The 13,767-nt window shown below is 52.4% G+C and overlaps 1 protein-coding gene across 2 annotated transcripts in view; it reads left to right on the top strand.

The window, feature by feature from the left end:
* The window catches only part of ZCCHC14 (zinc finger CCHC-type containing 14), a 56,096-nt gene extending 42,529 nt beyond the window's left edge, over positions 1 to 13,567 (top strand). For both annotated transcript variants that reach the window (XM_026494640.4, XM_048223849.2), the window contains 9 exons: positions 1,160 to 1,269; positions 1,972 to 2,066; positions 2,149 to 2,203; positions 3,167 to 3,446; positions 4,931 to 5,022; positions 5,675 to 5,802; positions 6,704 to 6,844; positions 6,929 to 8,401; positions 9,469 to 13,567. In XM_026494640.4, the coding sequence (XP_026350425.3) occupies positions 1,160 to 1,269; positions 1,972 to 2,066; positions 2,149 to 2,203; positions 3,167 to 3,446; positions 4,931 to 5,022; positions 5,675 to 5,802; positions 6,704 to 6,844; positions 6,929 to 8,401; positions 9,469 to 9,524 (2,430 nt within the window). In that variant the 3' untranslated portion in view covers positions 9,525 to 13,567. The remainder of the gene's footprint in view (positions 1 to 1,159; positions 1,270 to 1,971; positions 2,067 to 2,148; positions 2,204 to 3,166; positions 3,447 to 4,930; positions 5,023 to 5,674; positions 5,803 to 6,703; positions 6,845 to 6,928; positions 8,402 to 9,468) is intronic.
* The last annotated feature ends 200 nt before the right edge of the window (positions 13,568 to 13,767 follow it).

Below are 13,767 nucleotides of genomic sequence, written 5' to 3' on the forward strand. Positions count from 1 at the left end.
TTTTGTTGCTGCTGCAGTTTCCTCCAGTGTCCCCGAGGGCTGCAGGTTCCCTCCTCTGGTGGAGGGTGGCTGGTACCTTGAGCCTGGGGAGAAGTTCCTCTCAGTGGTCTGGCTTCACCCTTGGCCTTTAGCAGTCCTGTGTGTCCATGGCCCGGAGGGGCTCTCCCTGCTCTGTTGACCTCCCCCCACCCCACCCGGGAGACTGCGGTTGCTTGTTGCCTGGTGAAGACTTGTGGTGGGGGTGGGGCGTTCTCCGTCCTCCTGGTCCAGCCTCAGTCCCAGGCTCAGGGCCCTGGGGGGCTTTCTCGGCATCCCTGCCCCTTTCTTCCCCAGCAGCAGCTGACCTCCTCTTTGTACTGGTACAGTATCCTCAGCCCAAGATGGCTTTTGCCCTTTCTTCAGGGCTGGCAGGCTGTGCTTGTACCTTCCCCCAGAAGCAGGGTGTCTTTGCCCGTGGCCTTGTGCCAGGAGGACTCCCTCCCCTCCCACGGAGGCAGGACAGTAGTGCTTCTGCTGCATCCCCAGAAACGGAGGGTCTTGTCCCTCCCCCAGGGGCTTAAGGCCCTTTGCCTTGGATTTAGGGTCCAGGGAAGGCATAGGAGTTCCCGCTGGGCCCCAAGGGGCAGCCAGGCCCCACCTCTGCTGCCCTGCAGGCTCTCTCCAGTCTCCTGTGGAAGCGAGCTCGGGAAGGGGAGCACTTTCCCCTTGTGTCTGGGGCTCTTGGCTGACCGATGTCTGGCCCACACTCAGCCTGTGGGAAGTGTCCATCTTCTGACCTCTTCTGCCTGCTGGCATGGCGGCCACCTCTTCCTCATGTTCTGCCACCTCAGAGACGGGTCATGTGTCTTGTCTCTCCTTGGAGGGGCAGGTCCCTCTTGAAATTCCGTTCATGTGGTGACCTTGCAAGGGGTTCCCGATGGGTTCACGAATGGGTGCGCTCATGTAGGCTGTGGAGGTTTTTACTAGTGCTGTGGTGGGTGCCATGTTCTTTCATGGCTTTCCACGTTCTGAGTGGAAGTAGAGCCGCAGATAGCTGAGAGCAGGGTGGGTTGTAGTGTCCTGCAGGTGTCAGCATCTAGTGCCTGCCCGTCTCTCAACCAGAAGAGGCCCGTGTCAGGTGAATTTTGACAGGCGTCCGATGCTTTTCCGTCTCTTTCAGTTACCCCAGCTGTACCCTGAGGAAAATCTGGAGAAGTTCATTCCTTGCTTAGCTGGCCCAGATTCCTTTTACATAGAGCGAAACCACATGGATCTGGAAGCGGACCTGCGGTAAGGCTGCTCCGCACCTGCTGGCCTGTGTGGCGATGTGTGGCGTGGCCAGAGCGGTGCACGCCTGGGCTGCCTGGTCATCCCAGCAGTCTGGGTCTCTCTGTTGTCCCTGGGGACTTTCAGCAGTTATGGAGAGTTTGGTGGAGCTGGTAACATAGGCATGATTTTGAGGATATGAGTAAAGGAGTTGCACGGTACATACCACTGCTTCATGTGATTTTGACAGTCTGATGAAATAAAATCCAGCTACTGTTTCTGTCCCATAGTGGAAAGTTGAGACTGTTGGAGGACAAAACTAGGGCCCGATAAAGTCCCATGAGCCGGGGTCTCCTGGCTGTTGAGCACACCCTGCATAGGTCAGTGGGCAGAAGGGGCAGGCCTGCTTCCTGGGTCCAGGCCCGGCATCCCAGCACCGGTGACTGGGATGCGGCCCAGCAGCCGCACGCTGCAGGAGACGGCGGTGGGCCCGACTGTGCTCTCGTACCGGCCCGCTGCCCCCCGCACAGGGCGATGCGGTGGGTGTGGGGAACAGTAGGAATCAAGACAGGAACTGAATCAGAGCAGGGAGAATATAGGTTGTGGCACTTCCATTTACTTTTTTCTCTCAGGGTATTTCTCTTAACTGAAAATTAAAATTTCTCTCCATTAGTTTTTGGTAATAACCATTTTAATGCTGATAAAACCACTTTGTTTAATTTTTAGGTATTTGGCTTCATTACCTTCTCACGTACTAAAAAATGACCACGTTAAGAAGTTTTTCAGCACTCCATCTCCCACCCAACAGCTTCAAAGTCCAAGTGAGTCTGTGAAATGTGATTACGTAAAGACAAAAACATCTTTATTGTCTGTAAACTTCATGACATTTATCTTAACTTGCAGGTCCGGGCACCCCTTCCATCTCTAAAGTGGGTACCATGATGGGCGTGTCTGGAAGGTGAGGCGTCCTGTGTAACCACATTTCCCATCAGCATAGAGGTTACTTCTGACTGTGTGTAAATAATTGTTTGTAGAGTGAAGTCATTTTTGGTCTTGGTCTTGAATAATATTGTGAGGGAATTGGATAGAGATACTGCAATTTACGATTTCTCCATGTAAAAAAAGAAATGGTTCTCTGAGCCATTGGAGTTGGAATTCCCAAGGACCCTTATTGCAAATGCCAATTTCCGGGCCCTGTGCATCCTAGGAAAGCAGAATTTCACAAAATCTTCATTTTTACAAGCTCCCAGGGAGCGACTGTGCCCATGAGGTGGCAGAGTCACTGCTCCAGTCAGCAGGAGGCCTGACGGTGCCTGTGGCGGTGCTCGGGTGACAGGCTGCTGTGACGGTGGGCCAGCATCACAGACAGTGGTACGCACTGCGGACGCTTACGTGAGATGCAGTCAGGTGGGGGGGCTTCCTGTACCCCGGCCTGCTGCGAACCGAGTCCACCGTAAACATCGGGGGTTTGCAGTCGGCGCTGCAGGGCCAAGGGCAGGACGCGGAATTCCGAGTGTTCCATGCAGCCTGCTGCTAGGACTCGCTGTCACAGGAAGTTCATTCAGAGATTAAAGATTTAGGAGTCTGTTGAAATCGATGATTTTCAGTGTCGGGCTACAATGGAGTCACAGAAACCTGGCAGCTCCGCCAGAAGCCCGGTGGTGGCACACCCACACGTACTCACAGACGGATGTACACACGTGCCTGCTCGCAGGCTCGTCCCGCAGACGCACCTGGACACATGGGTGCACATCCGTGTACCTGGGCACACCCACCCACAGCTCCGGGACACGAAAGGGCTCTGGTGCTGGCAGTGGGCACGGCCTCGGATGCAGCCCAGCACGTGGCAGCTGCCCACTGCCCACCCGGGTGTGGTGGAGGCTGCGGTCCCGTGACGACCACCTCTCTGCTGTTCCCACAGGCCTGTGTGCGGCGTGGCCGGCATCCCCTCCTCTCAGAGCGGCGCCCAGCACCACATGCAGCACTCGGCCAGTGCGGCCGCCTTGCCCCACTGCTCCCACACGGGGGGTGCAAGCGCCGCCCTGGCCTACCGGGCCCAGATGGACACCTCGCCCGCCATCCTGATGCCCTCCAGTCTGCAGACCCCTCAGCCCCAGGAGCAGAACGGGATCCTCGACTGGCTCAGGAAACTGCGCCTGCACAAGTACTACCCTGTCTTCAAGCAGCTGACCATGGAGAAGGTATGTGGGTGACCAGGCAGGCAAAGCGGAGTCCTCCTCCGGCCGCATTCCTGGAGGGCTGGCGTTGGGTGTCCAGACTGTCCATGATGGGTGCCTGTATGGGAGGGTCATACAGCTGAAAGGAATAGATGAATTTGATGTGTCTTCCAGGCAGTCCTACAAAGATTTTTTTTTTTAAGAGATAGAGGGGGTGGGGGAAGGGCAGAGGGAGAGAGAAAAATCTCAGACAGACTCCCTGCTGAGCGCAGAGCCCCCCAGGGCTGATCTCAGGACTTTGAGATCATGATCTGACCTGAAATCAGGAGTCAAGAGCCGGGCGCTTAAGGGACTGAGCCACCCGGGCGCCCTGGAAATTAGTTTTTACGACAGAGTTTTGATGAACATTTTTTTGTTGTTAAAGAAAATTCTGGAATTTCTGAAGTCTTGGCGTCCCCGAGAAAACTAAATTTGACCCATGGCCATGTTTGAGCTCTGATGCCCCCTGCTGGATACAGTCACTTGGTGCTTTTATCTCTATAAAAATCTTGTGTCCAGAAATCTACAACTGAACCTAGAAATCAAGCTTTTAGTACATAATAAATAGCTTCTAGGTATATTTGTAATACTCTTGGCTTAGGATTCATAAACCCTAAAAAACAACAGGTATTGCTAACTTTGTCTCATAATCAGTTTAAAGTGTTGATGTACTGTAGGGGTTGAATTTTGCCATAAAGTCACAGATCGCATTATGAGCTGTCGTGGGAGCCAGCGTGTTGTGTCTGCTGGGTGGAGGACCCCCGGGTTAGCTAGCCCTTCAGTTCAGGTGCGTCTGCTTTTCCGGATCGTTTGCTTCCCAACAAAGTTGGCTTTACCCTAAAATGGTGGTGATTTTGAGACAAAAGAGCAGTGAAGAGTCCTCCTGTGTGCGGGAGGACAAATGGCTTGCGTCTGAGGGGTGGATCCCTGGGCAGGAGGGGACACTTCCGGAGACCCAGTCTCCGTAGAAGGGGAAGTTGCCAAGACATTTTCTTTAGTCGCCTGCCTGCATAGCGCAGACCTTCCAGGTGCCCTGTCCCTTCCAGGCAGTGTGCAGAAGGCCCGGTGCACGTGGCCTGTGAGCCTCATATGCGAAGAGAGCATTTCATATTTTGAACGAGGGACACCACATCATTTAGCAATGGACTGTTCAAGGCTTTTTTAAAGATTTTATTTAGGTATTTGACAGAGTGAGCAAGAGAGAGCGAGCACAAGCAGGGGGAGCGGGTGAGAGAGAAACGGGCTCCCGCTGAACAGGGAGCCCAATGGGGGGCTCCACCCCAGGACCCTGGGATCATGAGCTGAACTGAAGGCAGTCACTGATCCCAAGACTCTTATTAACCAGTTAGGTTTGATCTGTCTATGTATCCTCCTGGTAGCATACATTTATTAAATTGTACTCCAAGGTCTTTGTTTTCAGAGTCCTAATTGATTCTCGGTAACTTTGTACTGTGTTTCTTCTGCGGAAGTTTCTGAGCCTTACTGAGGAAGATCTAAATAAATTTGAATCCCTCACAATGGGAGCGAAGAAAAAACTCAAGACCCAGCTGGAGCTGGAGAAGTAAGTGGGAAACTGCGAAACGTCTGTCCCTTTTCATCCCTGATGTACTGAGTGTGGGATCTGTGGGATGTCTCAGTTGGATGGGGGCCCCCACAAGGGGGGTGACCGTTGGGTGGCCTGGAGAGTGAAAGAATTCACCTGAGGCGGAACAAAGGAGACAGGTGTGTTAAGAGGCTGTCAGGAGGCCACGGGTGGGGCTTTATTGAAAGAGGGAAGGTGAGGACGTGTGGACTCTTCCCGTTTTTGGTAACTGTGCTGGTTGTAAGCAGTGCAGTGGTGGTCTGGGGCCCAGGGATATTCCGAGGTGGGTCACGTCGTGGGCCTGTGTTCAGCCAGGGGTCGCTCCGAAAGCGCCCCTACACAGCACAGGGCCCGGCTGCACTCGCCGCTGATGCCAGGGATTGCGTTACTTTGCTTGGCAGAGCTCTGCGCCCGCTTTTCCAGTTGTACGGACGTGGTTGGGTGTGCGAGGAAAGGCCCCTCGCAGCGAACCCGACAAGGCGGAATGCGCTGTTTTCCACCTCGGAGGGCATTTGGAGGCGGTCACCTTTGGGTGGAATCTGTGCACTAGAGCAGAGCTTGGGAGACTTTAAAAGCTTCTTTAACAGAAGACCTGAACACTCACTTGTTCACGTGCTGTCTTGTTGCACAGGGAGAAGTCCGAGAAACGGTGCCTGAACCCCGCAGCCCCACCCCCGGTCACCAGCAGCGGAGTGGCCCGCGTCCCCCCCACCAGCCACGTCGGGCCCGTGCAGACCGTGCGGGGCACGCACGCCGCAGGTGGGCGAGGGCGGGGCGGCCTTGATGGGGGATCACGGGTTCTTCCTTTTGAGGGTAGTTATTAGACCGCAGACCATACACAGACTCCTGCCATTTGCCTATTTTTAGAATTTACAATTACTGCTCATTATTTTAGCTTTTATCATTTCTACCGTTAAAAAATAGAAGGGACGTTTGGGTTAGAAGCTGGAGACCGGTGACTCTCCTGAAGTTGTTTGGGCTAAAGAATTAGATCCAGAAGCTACATGGCCAGAGAGAAAGAGAAGGAAGTACCCCAAACGAGGAAGATACTCTTCTTCCCCAGGAGGGTGCAGGCAGGTCCTGTGTGGGTCTTCGCCTCGAAGGTCCATCTTGAAACTCCCCGGTGTGTGTGAGCGTGGCTTCCCTGTTGCGCGGGGCCTGGGCTTTAGCTGTTCGCCTCCGCAGATGGGCGTAGGACAATGGGGACAGCTGGCCCGTCGTTTTCTTTACACTGTGGAAGTATCAAGAGTAACAGGAAGCCAGGGAGAAAAGCATGCAGTGTATCTTTTTAGTGGTTATTTGACTAAAAGGTCTTCCGTCCCTTGGCCTCATAAAATGGGATGTCCCTCAGTGTTGGGAGGGGACTTCTGTAGCACCGTGGTGGCCAGGGGACCCTTATCTCTTCTCGTCCCACGTGTGAGTGGGGAGGCATTGCAGCACCCGGCCCAGAGCCTGGCTGTGCTCACACCTGTGAGCGGCCAGCTGTGGGGGCCCCCGGCAGCCGTTTCCTCTGAGTCTCCGGGTCCTGTCTGAAGCGGGAGTGACAGCACCTGCCTCCCCGGGGCTGGCGCTCGGGTCAGCGGGGCCGACGTGCGCTGAGCAGGGGGGAGGGCGCGGCAGGCGTTGGCCGGCACGACCCATGTCGGCCCCTTTTCTGCAGCGCTGCGGGTGGAGGTGGAGCAGCCCCCTCACCAGACGGCCCGGGAAGGCAGCTCCTCGGAGTGCTCCAGCTCCTCGCCCAGCCCGATGGGGGTGCAGGCCCGGGAAGAGAGCTCGGACAGCGCCGAGGAGAGCGACAGACGTAAGGACGCCCGTCCTGGTGCGCGCTCTGCTCCCCCTGCCCTGGCCCGCGGCGCCGTGTCCACTGCTCTGTTTCCATCTCTAGGTGTGGAGATGCACTTGGAGGGCTCGGAGAAGGAGAAGCCCGTCATGCTACTGAACCATTTCGCTTCAAGTTCCGCCAGACCCACGGCCCAGGTTCTCCCAGTGCAGAACGAGGCAGGCTCCGGTCCGTCGGGCCACCACCCCCTCCCCCCACAGATGATGGCCGCGGCCTCGCACCTGGCGCCCATCCGGATGCTGAATTCCGTGCACAAGTCGGAAAGGGGGGGCGCAGACATGAAGCTCCTCCCGCCTTCCGTGCACTCACTGCTGTCTCTAGAAGAAAGGAGTAAACTCTCGGGACCAAGAGGCGGCATCAAAGTGGACAAGAACTTCGGCCACGCCGTGATCGACGCGGCACCCACGCCCAACCCCCAACAGCCCCTGCAGGTCCTCTCTGCCCTGGCGGAGAGCAGCTCTGTGTCACCCACCGTCTCCTTCGGTCCCCGCGCCAAAGTCGTGCACACATCTGCGCTGGACAGGGTGATGAAGCCGGCCCCGCAGCCGGCCCTGGGCGGGGAGGCGAGCACTGCTGCCGCGGGGACGTCGAGCACCGTCTTCCACGTGGCTCGGCCACCCATCAAACTTCTGGTGTCTTCATCTGTCCCTGCGGATTCTGCCATTTCTGGGCAAACTCCCTGTTCGAATAACGTGCAAATAAGCGTGCCCCCTGCAATAATAAACCCCCGGACTGCTCTGTACACCGCCAACACCAAAGCTGCCTTCTCTGCGATGAGCAGTGTGCCCGTGGGGCCCCTGCAGGGCAGCTTCTGTGCAAACAGCAACACTGCCTCCTCCAGCAGCCACCCCTCCACGTCCTTCGCCAGCATGGCCACTGTGCCCAGCTGCCCGGCCCCCAGCTCCAGCCCCGCGCTCTCCTCGGCCCCTGAAAGCAGTTTCTACAGCAGCAGCGGCGGGGGCGGGGGCGGCGGCGGCTCCCCCGGGAACATTCCCGCCTCCGCCCAGAACCACCACCACCACCACCACCATCAGCAGCAGTCGGCGCCCCAGCAGCCCACGCCCGCCCCGCCGCCCGGCTGCGTCGTGTGCACGTCCTGCGGGTGCAGCGGCAGCTGCGGCTCCAGCGGCCTGACCGTCAGCTACGCCAACTACTTCCAGCACCCGTTCTCGGGGCCGTCCGTGTTCCCCTTCCCCTTCCTGCCCTTCAGCCCCGTGTGCGGCAGCGGCTACGTGGGCGCGCAGCAGTACGGCGGCGGCGCCTTCCCCGTGGTGCACTCGCCCTACGGCGGCAGCGTGCCCCCCGAGCCCGTGCTGGGCGGCCAGTCGGCGTTCGCCGTGCCGCCCATGCAGAGCTTCATGGCGGGCGCGGCGGGCGTGTACCAGGCGCCGGGGCTGGTGGGCAGCAGCAACGGCTCCGGCCACAAGAAGAGTGGCAATCTGTCGTGTTACAACTGCGGGGCCACCGGGCACCGCGCTCAGGACTGCAAGCAGCCGTCCATGGACTTCAATCGGCAAGGTAAAGGCGGGCGGCCGCAGGGCGGGCTGCGCTGCTTAGCGGTGCGGCGTGCTCCCGAGGAGACGGGCGCGCACAGCTCTCCTCTGTAGGAGAACAGTAGGAAACGTCCTTCTTTTTCAAGCAAAAACTAGTTTTCTGAAAGCTGTTTGGAAAAGCATGTGGTTCTTGGTAGGCCGTGAAGCCCTCCGAAAGGGCTGCTTTGTCTCGAAGCTGCCCTTGGTCGCAGCCTGCTCCTCCTGGCGGAGGGGACCGGGCGGCGGGGGAGAGGGGTTGTCCGGCGGCGAGCTGGGGAGCACCGCCCCCACCCAGCGTCCCGCTGAGAGCCGAGGGCGTGGCTCGCCGGTGCGGATGCTGCGGCTGTCCTGCTCCTGTTCTCTGCCTCCGCGGTGGCCGGGCTGGCGGTGCGTGGCTGCGCGATGTCACCGTTCGTTGTGGTGCCACGCATGCGCCCCCCAAGTTCTTACTTCCACTTGCTGTGTCTCTAGTCCAGTTCTAGTGTGTATCTGATGCGGTGGTGCCACTGGTTGGTTCTTTCTGTTTGCTCTGCAAGGGAGATTACACTAGGCAGGAGGAAGGTCTCTCTCAGCTCTGTGATATTCACTGTGCAGCCTGGAAAAGTCACTTGGTCTCTATAGACGTTTGATGGTTGCCCCAGACCTGGGATTCCTAAGCCCGCCTGTGCATCTCGGTCACCCAGAGAGCGTTAGGGACAACGCTGGTGGCAGGTGGGCGTGGCTGTGGGCTGTGCTCACCCGGCGGCTGTCTCCTGAAACAGGGAGCACAGGCCCGTGGTGAGGGTCAGGCCTCCCCTGCCCACAGCCCAACCGAGCTCCTGAAGAATAGGGAACCGGACTGGTGACCGGCGGTGTCACCCCTTGCATTGACCCATTGTAGTGTCTAGTTTTGGGGGTGGGAGTGAGGAGCCGGGAGTGGGTACAATAGGTAGTCCCAATTTCCAGCACCCGTCTCTTGACCAGTGACTCTGGGAAGGACTTCGGACAGCTCAGTTGTTGGTAGTCATTGCACAGTGATTCAAATTTGATCTCTTTTTCCCCCCCTCTCTCTAGGTACTTTTAGGTTGAAATATGCCCCTCCGGCAGAAAGTCTGGACTCCACAGACTGATATTTTTCTCTGGCAACAGAACACTATTAAGCCATGGAGACATAAGGAAAATTAAATACAAAACTGAGAAGTCTAGTTGCTGTTGAGCTTAATATTTTTAATCCAAAGGTGCTTTACTTTACTAGACTGGATAGAAAACCTAGCGTAGGAGTGCATCAAACTCAGTTTTATTGCCAAAATCCTAGATCGGAGCTTGACGTCAGGACTTGCCTGGTCGGCGCCTCCACCGTGGTCGCAATGCGGAGACCTCCGTCTCCCGGGGAGCACTGCCGTCATCGGTCCTTCCAGGCTCACAACGTAATTCCAGGGCAGCTACGCAAGATCGGAATCGAGAACTGAAGGTTGGAGTTCTCCGCGTGGAGTTCCACCAGTCGGACTCTTGACACCCCTGGGTGAGGGAAATGTCGCCTTCCTTTTGTTTTGTTTTTTGTTTTGTTTTGTTCCTCAAGTGGTTAGACACTAATCTCTCTGGGCTTTTTAAGGATTGCACTACAGAAGAATGTAAACTGATGTCAATCTCGCTGTTCTGGGAGACAGACTCCCTGAGACCAGTCAGTGCAAGACACTCAGAGAATCCGTTTTTAAGGAGCTGGCACCAGCAGGCTACGTGACTTGGTACACAACAGAGATTTTAGCATTTCCTTCCCTCCTTAAAACACTTGTAGCAGTTTCAAGTTTTTAATTTTTTTTTCTGCGAATAAATTTAAACTATGTTATTAAATAGAAGTAGTTACTCGCAACAACTTAATATCTAAGGGTCCAAGTCCCAGAGAATCCCTAGTTGTCAAAGCTTTGAGAATCCCTTCCTTCCCGGCCCTTCAGTAGCTTGAAGTCCTGTCATCTTCCACTGCGACGGAGCTCTCGCAGAGACACGGTGACCGCATGGCCTTCGTGAGCAGTCTCTGAGGGATGCTACTCGTCCTTAGCAAAGTTGCAAGTTCTTTTATCTCACACGGATCTCCCAAGGACCCCAAGGCTTCCTGCTAACGGATTCACACTTGAGACAGACATTTCAACAATAATACAGTCCTATAATTTATGAGCAAAAGATTTGAAATGTTCTCCTGTCAACTTCTTTTGTATTAGGCTGTGTATTAGTGGTTAGTTCTGCTAAAAATTACCTGAAAACCACAACAGAAAGTGGTAAGACTCTGAAAGAGCCCACACCAACAGCACAGAGCTGCAAGATCTGCAGAAGTCTAGTTTTATCCGAAGTGGGAAATAAGCCCTCACCACGCAGCTCTGTTCCACCCCATGACAATGAAAGCTTCTTGGTCTGAAATTTAGGGACTTAAACCTTTAAAGCTAAAAGGGAATTTTCTGCTCAAACATTATTAAACACTAAAGCCTTCAATATTAAAATATTGATTGGTAAGGCCTTGCCCAGGGATTTTGCAGTTGAATATTTATTTAAAAAAAGAAAATCATAGTGTTGAGACCTTTCTTAAAATGGGACAATCAGCCTCATGCCGAATTGGTGTAAATCAAAAGAATACCCTAGAATTTGAGGCACGGTGACGTGAGGCTTCAAATTTTATGATCAGTTTCCTGGCTGGAGGGAAACTAAAGCAGAGTTGTTAGATTTTTTTATGAAAGGCTTTTAGTAGAGTTTTTTAGAGTTTATTTTAGTCGAGTTTCATTTCTATGCAATGCAGAATTGACAGACCTCTGTATGCTTCTCTCTCTTCCTGGTACACAGTATTACATACAGTTTTGAAGTGATGGTGATGCTTACAACAACTTTTTTGGGGAATGTTACATTGATCTCTTAATTCTAAACACTACAAAATGTCAAAATAATGAGAACTGACACAACTTTGCCTTAAAGAGTACGAGCCTGGAACTTGTCATATGATGTTAAAGGAAGACTTGGGAGTGTCCACTGATGTTTACGATTTTAATATTTCTGAAGGCCGTTACGGTGGCCTGGACATGTGCTGAAAGCCAAACTTTTAAATTTTTTGGTTTTTTAAACAAAGAAATATTTTAAATAAATCCTATTTCAACACAGTGAAATTGTTGAAAACTGTCTCATAACAAAAGAAAAAAAATCATATTTAAGGTTTTTGTTTTAGTGGTCAGTATTGGGGAATGAAAGTGTCTGTTGTTACCCTGATGACTATTTTGATAAATATTAGAGGTTAGTGTGTTCCATACAACAAAAAATTAAAATAGGAGCTTCGATTCGAAGTAGGACAGATTGAGGTAAAGAAGTCCAGACATTGTGCGGCTGTGTTCCAGTCATCAAAGGTCTTAGAAAAAGTCCCACTTGTCTTTGAAAGTGCATGTGCAGTGTGATGTCTCCAGTGAGGCCATTCCAAGGTGAGAACTTTAAAACGTAAACGTGAGATACATGGGACACAGAGCATCCAGCTGCCGACCTGGGAGACTCTTCCCAAGTGAACATTCGGACTTGGGAATGTTTGCTGGCAGTGTAATCTCTGATAAATTTCTCTCCAGAAGCAACCAAAGTCAGTAAGCCTGAAGAGCATTTTGCATTTCCTCAGATGTCCTCATCTTCTTAGAAACACAGATCTGACTGACCCTTTCACCTGCGTAGTCGTTGTCCTGAAATCATGGGCTCAGTTTGCAGATGCTGTGGCAACCAGGTAGGTGTGGCCCAGCCACTTGGCTCTGTGTCGTCTGTCATACAGCAAAGTTTCTATCCCCGTTTTTTGTCTCCAAGAATGGGGGAAGCGGAATGTACAGATTGAAGTAGAAGACAACGTTGGGATAAAACAACTATTTAATTTCTTTTTTTTAGCAAACATTCAACTTTCTACCTTCTTTTCTAATTTTTATTTCATGGTAATATTGAAAATTGGAAAAGTGTTTAAATGTTAAAACTCGTAATTGCTAAAGAGCACTGAGGAAATGGGAGGTAGCACTTACAGTAACGACAGAATTATTTTCTTCAAAGCAGGTATGTGTGATTGGGTATTAAAATAAAAAACAAAATAACCAGCATCATCTATAATCTCCAGATTACAGGAGTCGGCTTGTGAATATAGTAGTTAGTAGGTTCGGTGTTTTAATTCACTGTTTAGAAGTCACCGTAGCTAGTTTGCACTACACTGTGCGTGGAGGTGTGGAGCGGCCGCAGCGACCCCGCCCAGCGGCACAGCGCAACTGCAGCGCGTCCGGGTTGGAGCGCCAGCGGATCCGATCCATCCGGATCTGAGTGAGGTTTGCTCTGGGCTCATTCCAGTGGCGCTGGAGAGCGCTGGCCCCGCGGAATCGGGCTGCGCCCTCCTCACTCCCTATCATTTTGTACTCTTCCTGCTTCTGTGGTGGGTTATTTGATGCCTTGCTAGTTTTACATACTGGTTACTGATGGCGTATGTATTGAGTCTTAAGGATGGCAAGGGAAACCGTGTCCTTCCCAGAGGATGGGTCTGTGGAACCTGAGTGGGCAGACGTCCTTTCCAAAGTGCAGGTGACTCCCAAAGAATGAGTCCGGTGACGTTTAAAGCCGTGGGTTCCGAAGAGGCTCAGTTTGCAAAGTCCTGAGGTTCTGAATGAAAAAATCTTTTAATCAGCACTCTCAAAACCATGTACTTGCTGGTCGAGGCCAAAGGTCAACTTGACTACATTATTCTGGGGGGAGGGGAGCTCAGTGTGGCTCATCAGTCAGTCCCCGGGATTGTGACAAGCCCCTCACACGCATTAAGTTCTTACATGCACAAAGATGAAGGCTTTGGTAGTGAAACCAGAGACCTTGTGTACTCGAGAATCTTCACAGCTTATATTGGACAGATTTTCTTTTTAGGAATGAAGGAAAATTCTCCCATTTTTGAGCCATTCTTTTATGTCAGTTCTACAAAATTGCATGTAACTTTATAAATATTTTTAAAAGATATAGTTTTGTAAATATTTAATATTCTGCTAATTTGATTTTGAATTGTAAATGTTAAGTATTGTTTTTGAAGTTTTTATGTTTTATTATACTTTGTTAAAAAGGAAAAATTGTACATTTTTAGAATGTTTTTATGAGTAAATTTAATGTACTGAAAATAAAAATTAAAAAAAGCTGTTTCATTTTATTAGGTCTCTGTCTCATAGAATGTGAAGCACACGTCTCTTCAAATAAATCACAATTCTTGATTTGCAGACTAGGGAGTCAAGTCACCCCTTTCTGCGTTCTCCACTTGACAAAAGAGATACATGGCTTTAAATCCACTTTCTATCAAGTTTCCCGGGCTTTAAAAAATATTCTTGCTATGACCAGAAACATTAACTCTTG

Source organism: Ursus arctos, unplaced genomic scaffold (genome assembly GCF_023065955.2).
Source record: "Ursus arctos isolate Adak ecotype North America unplaced genomic scaffold, UrsArc2.0 scaffold_19, whole genome shotgun sequence".
In the NCBI taxonomy this organism is placed as follows: Eukaryota; Metazoa; Chordata; class Mammalia; order Carnivora; family Ursidae; genus Ursus; species Ursus arctos.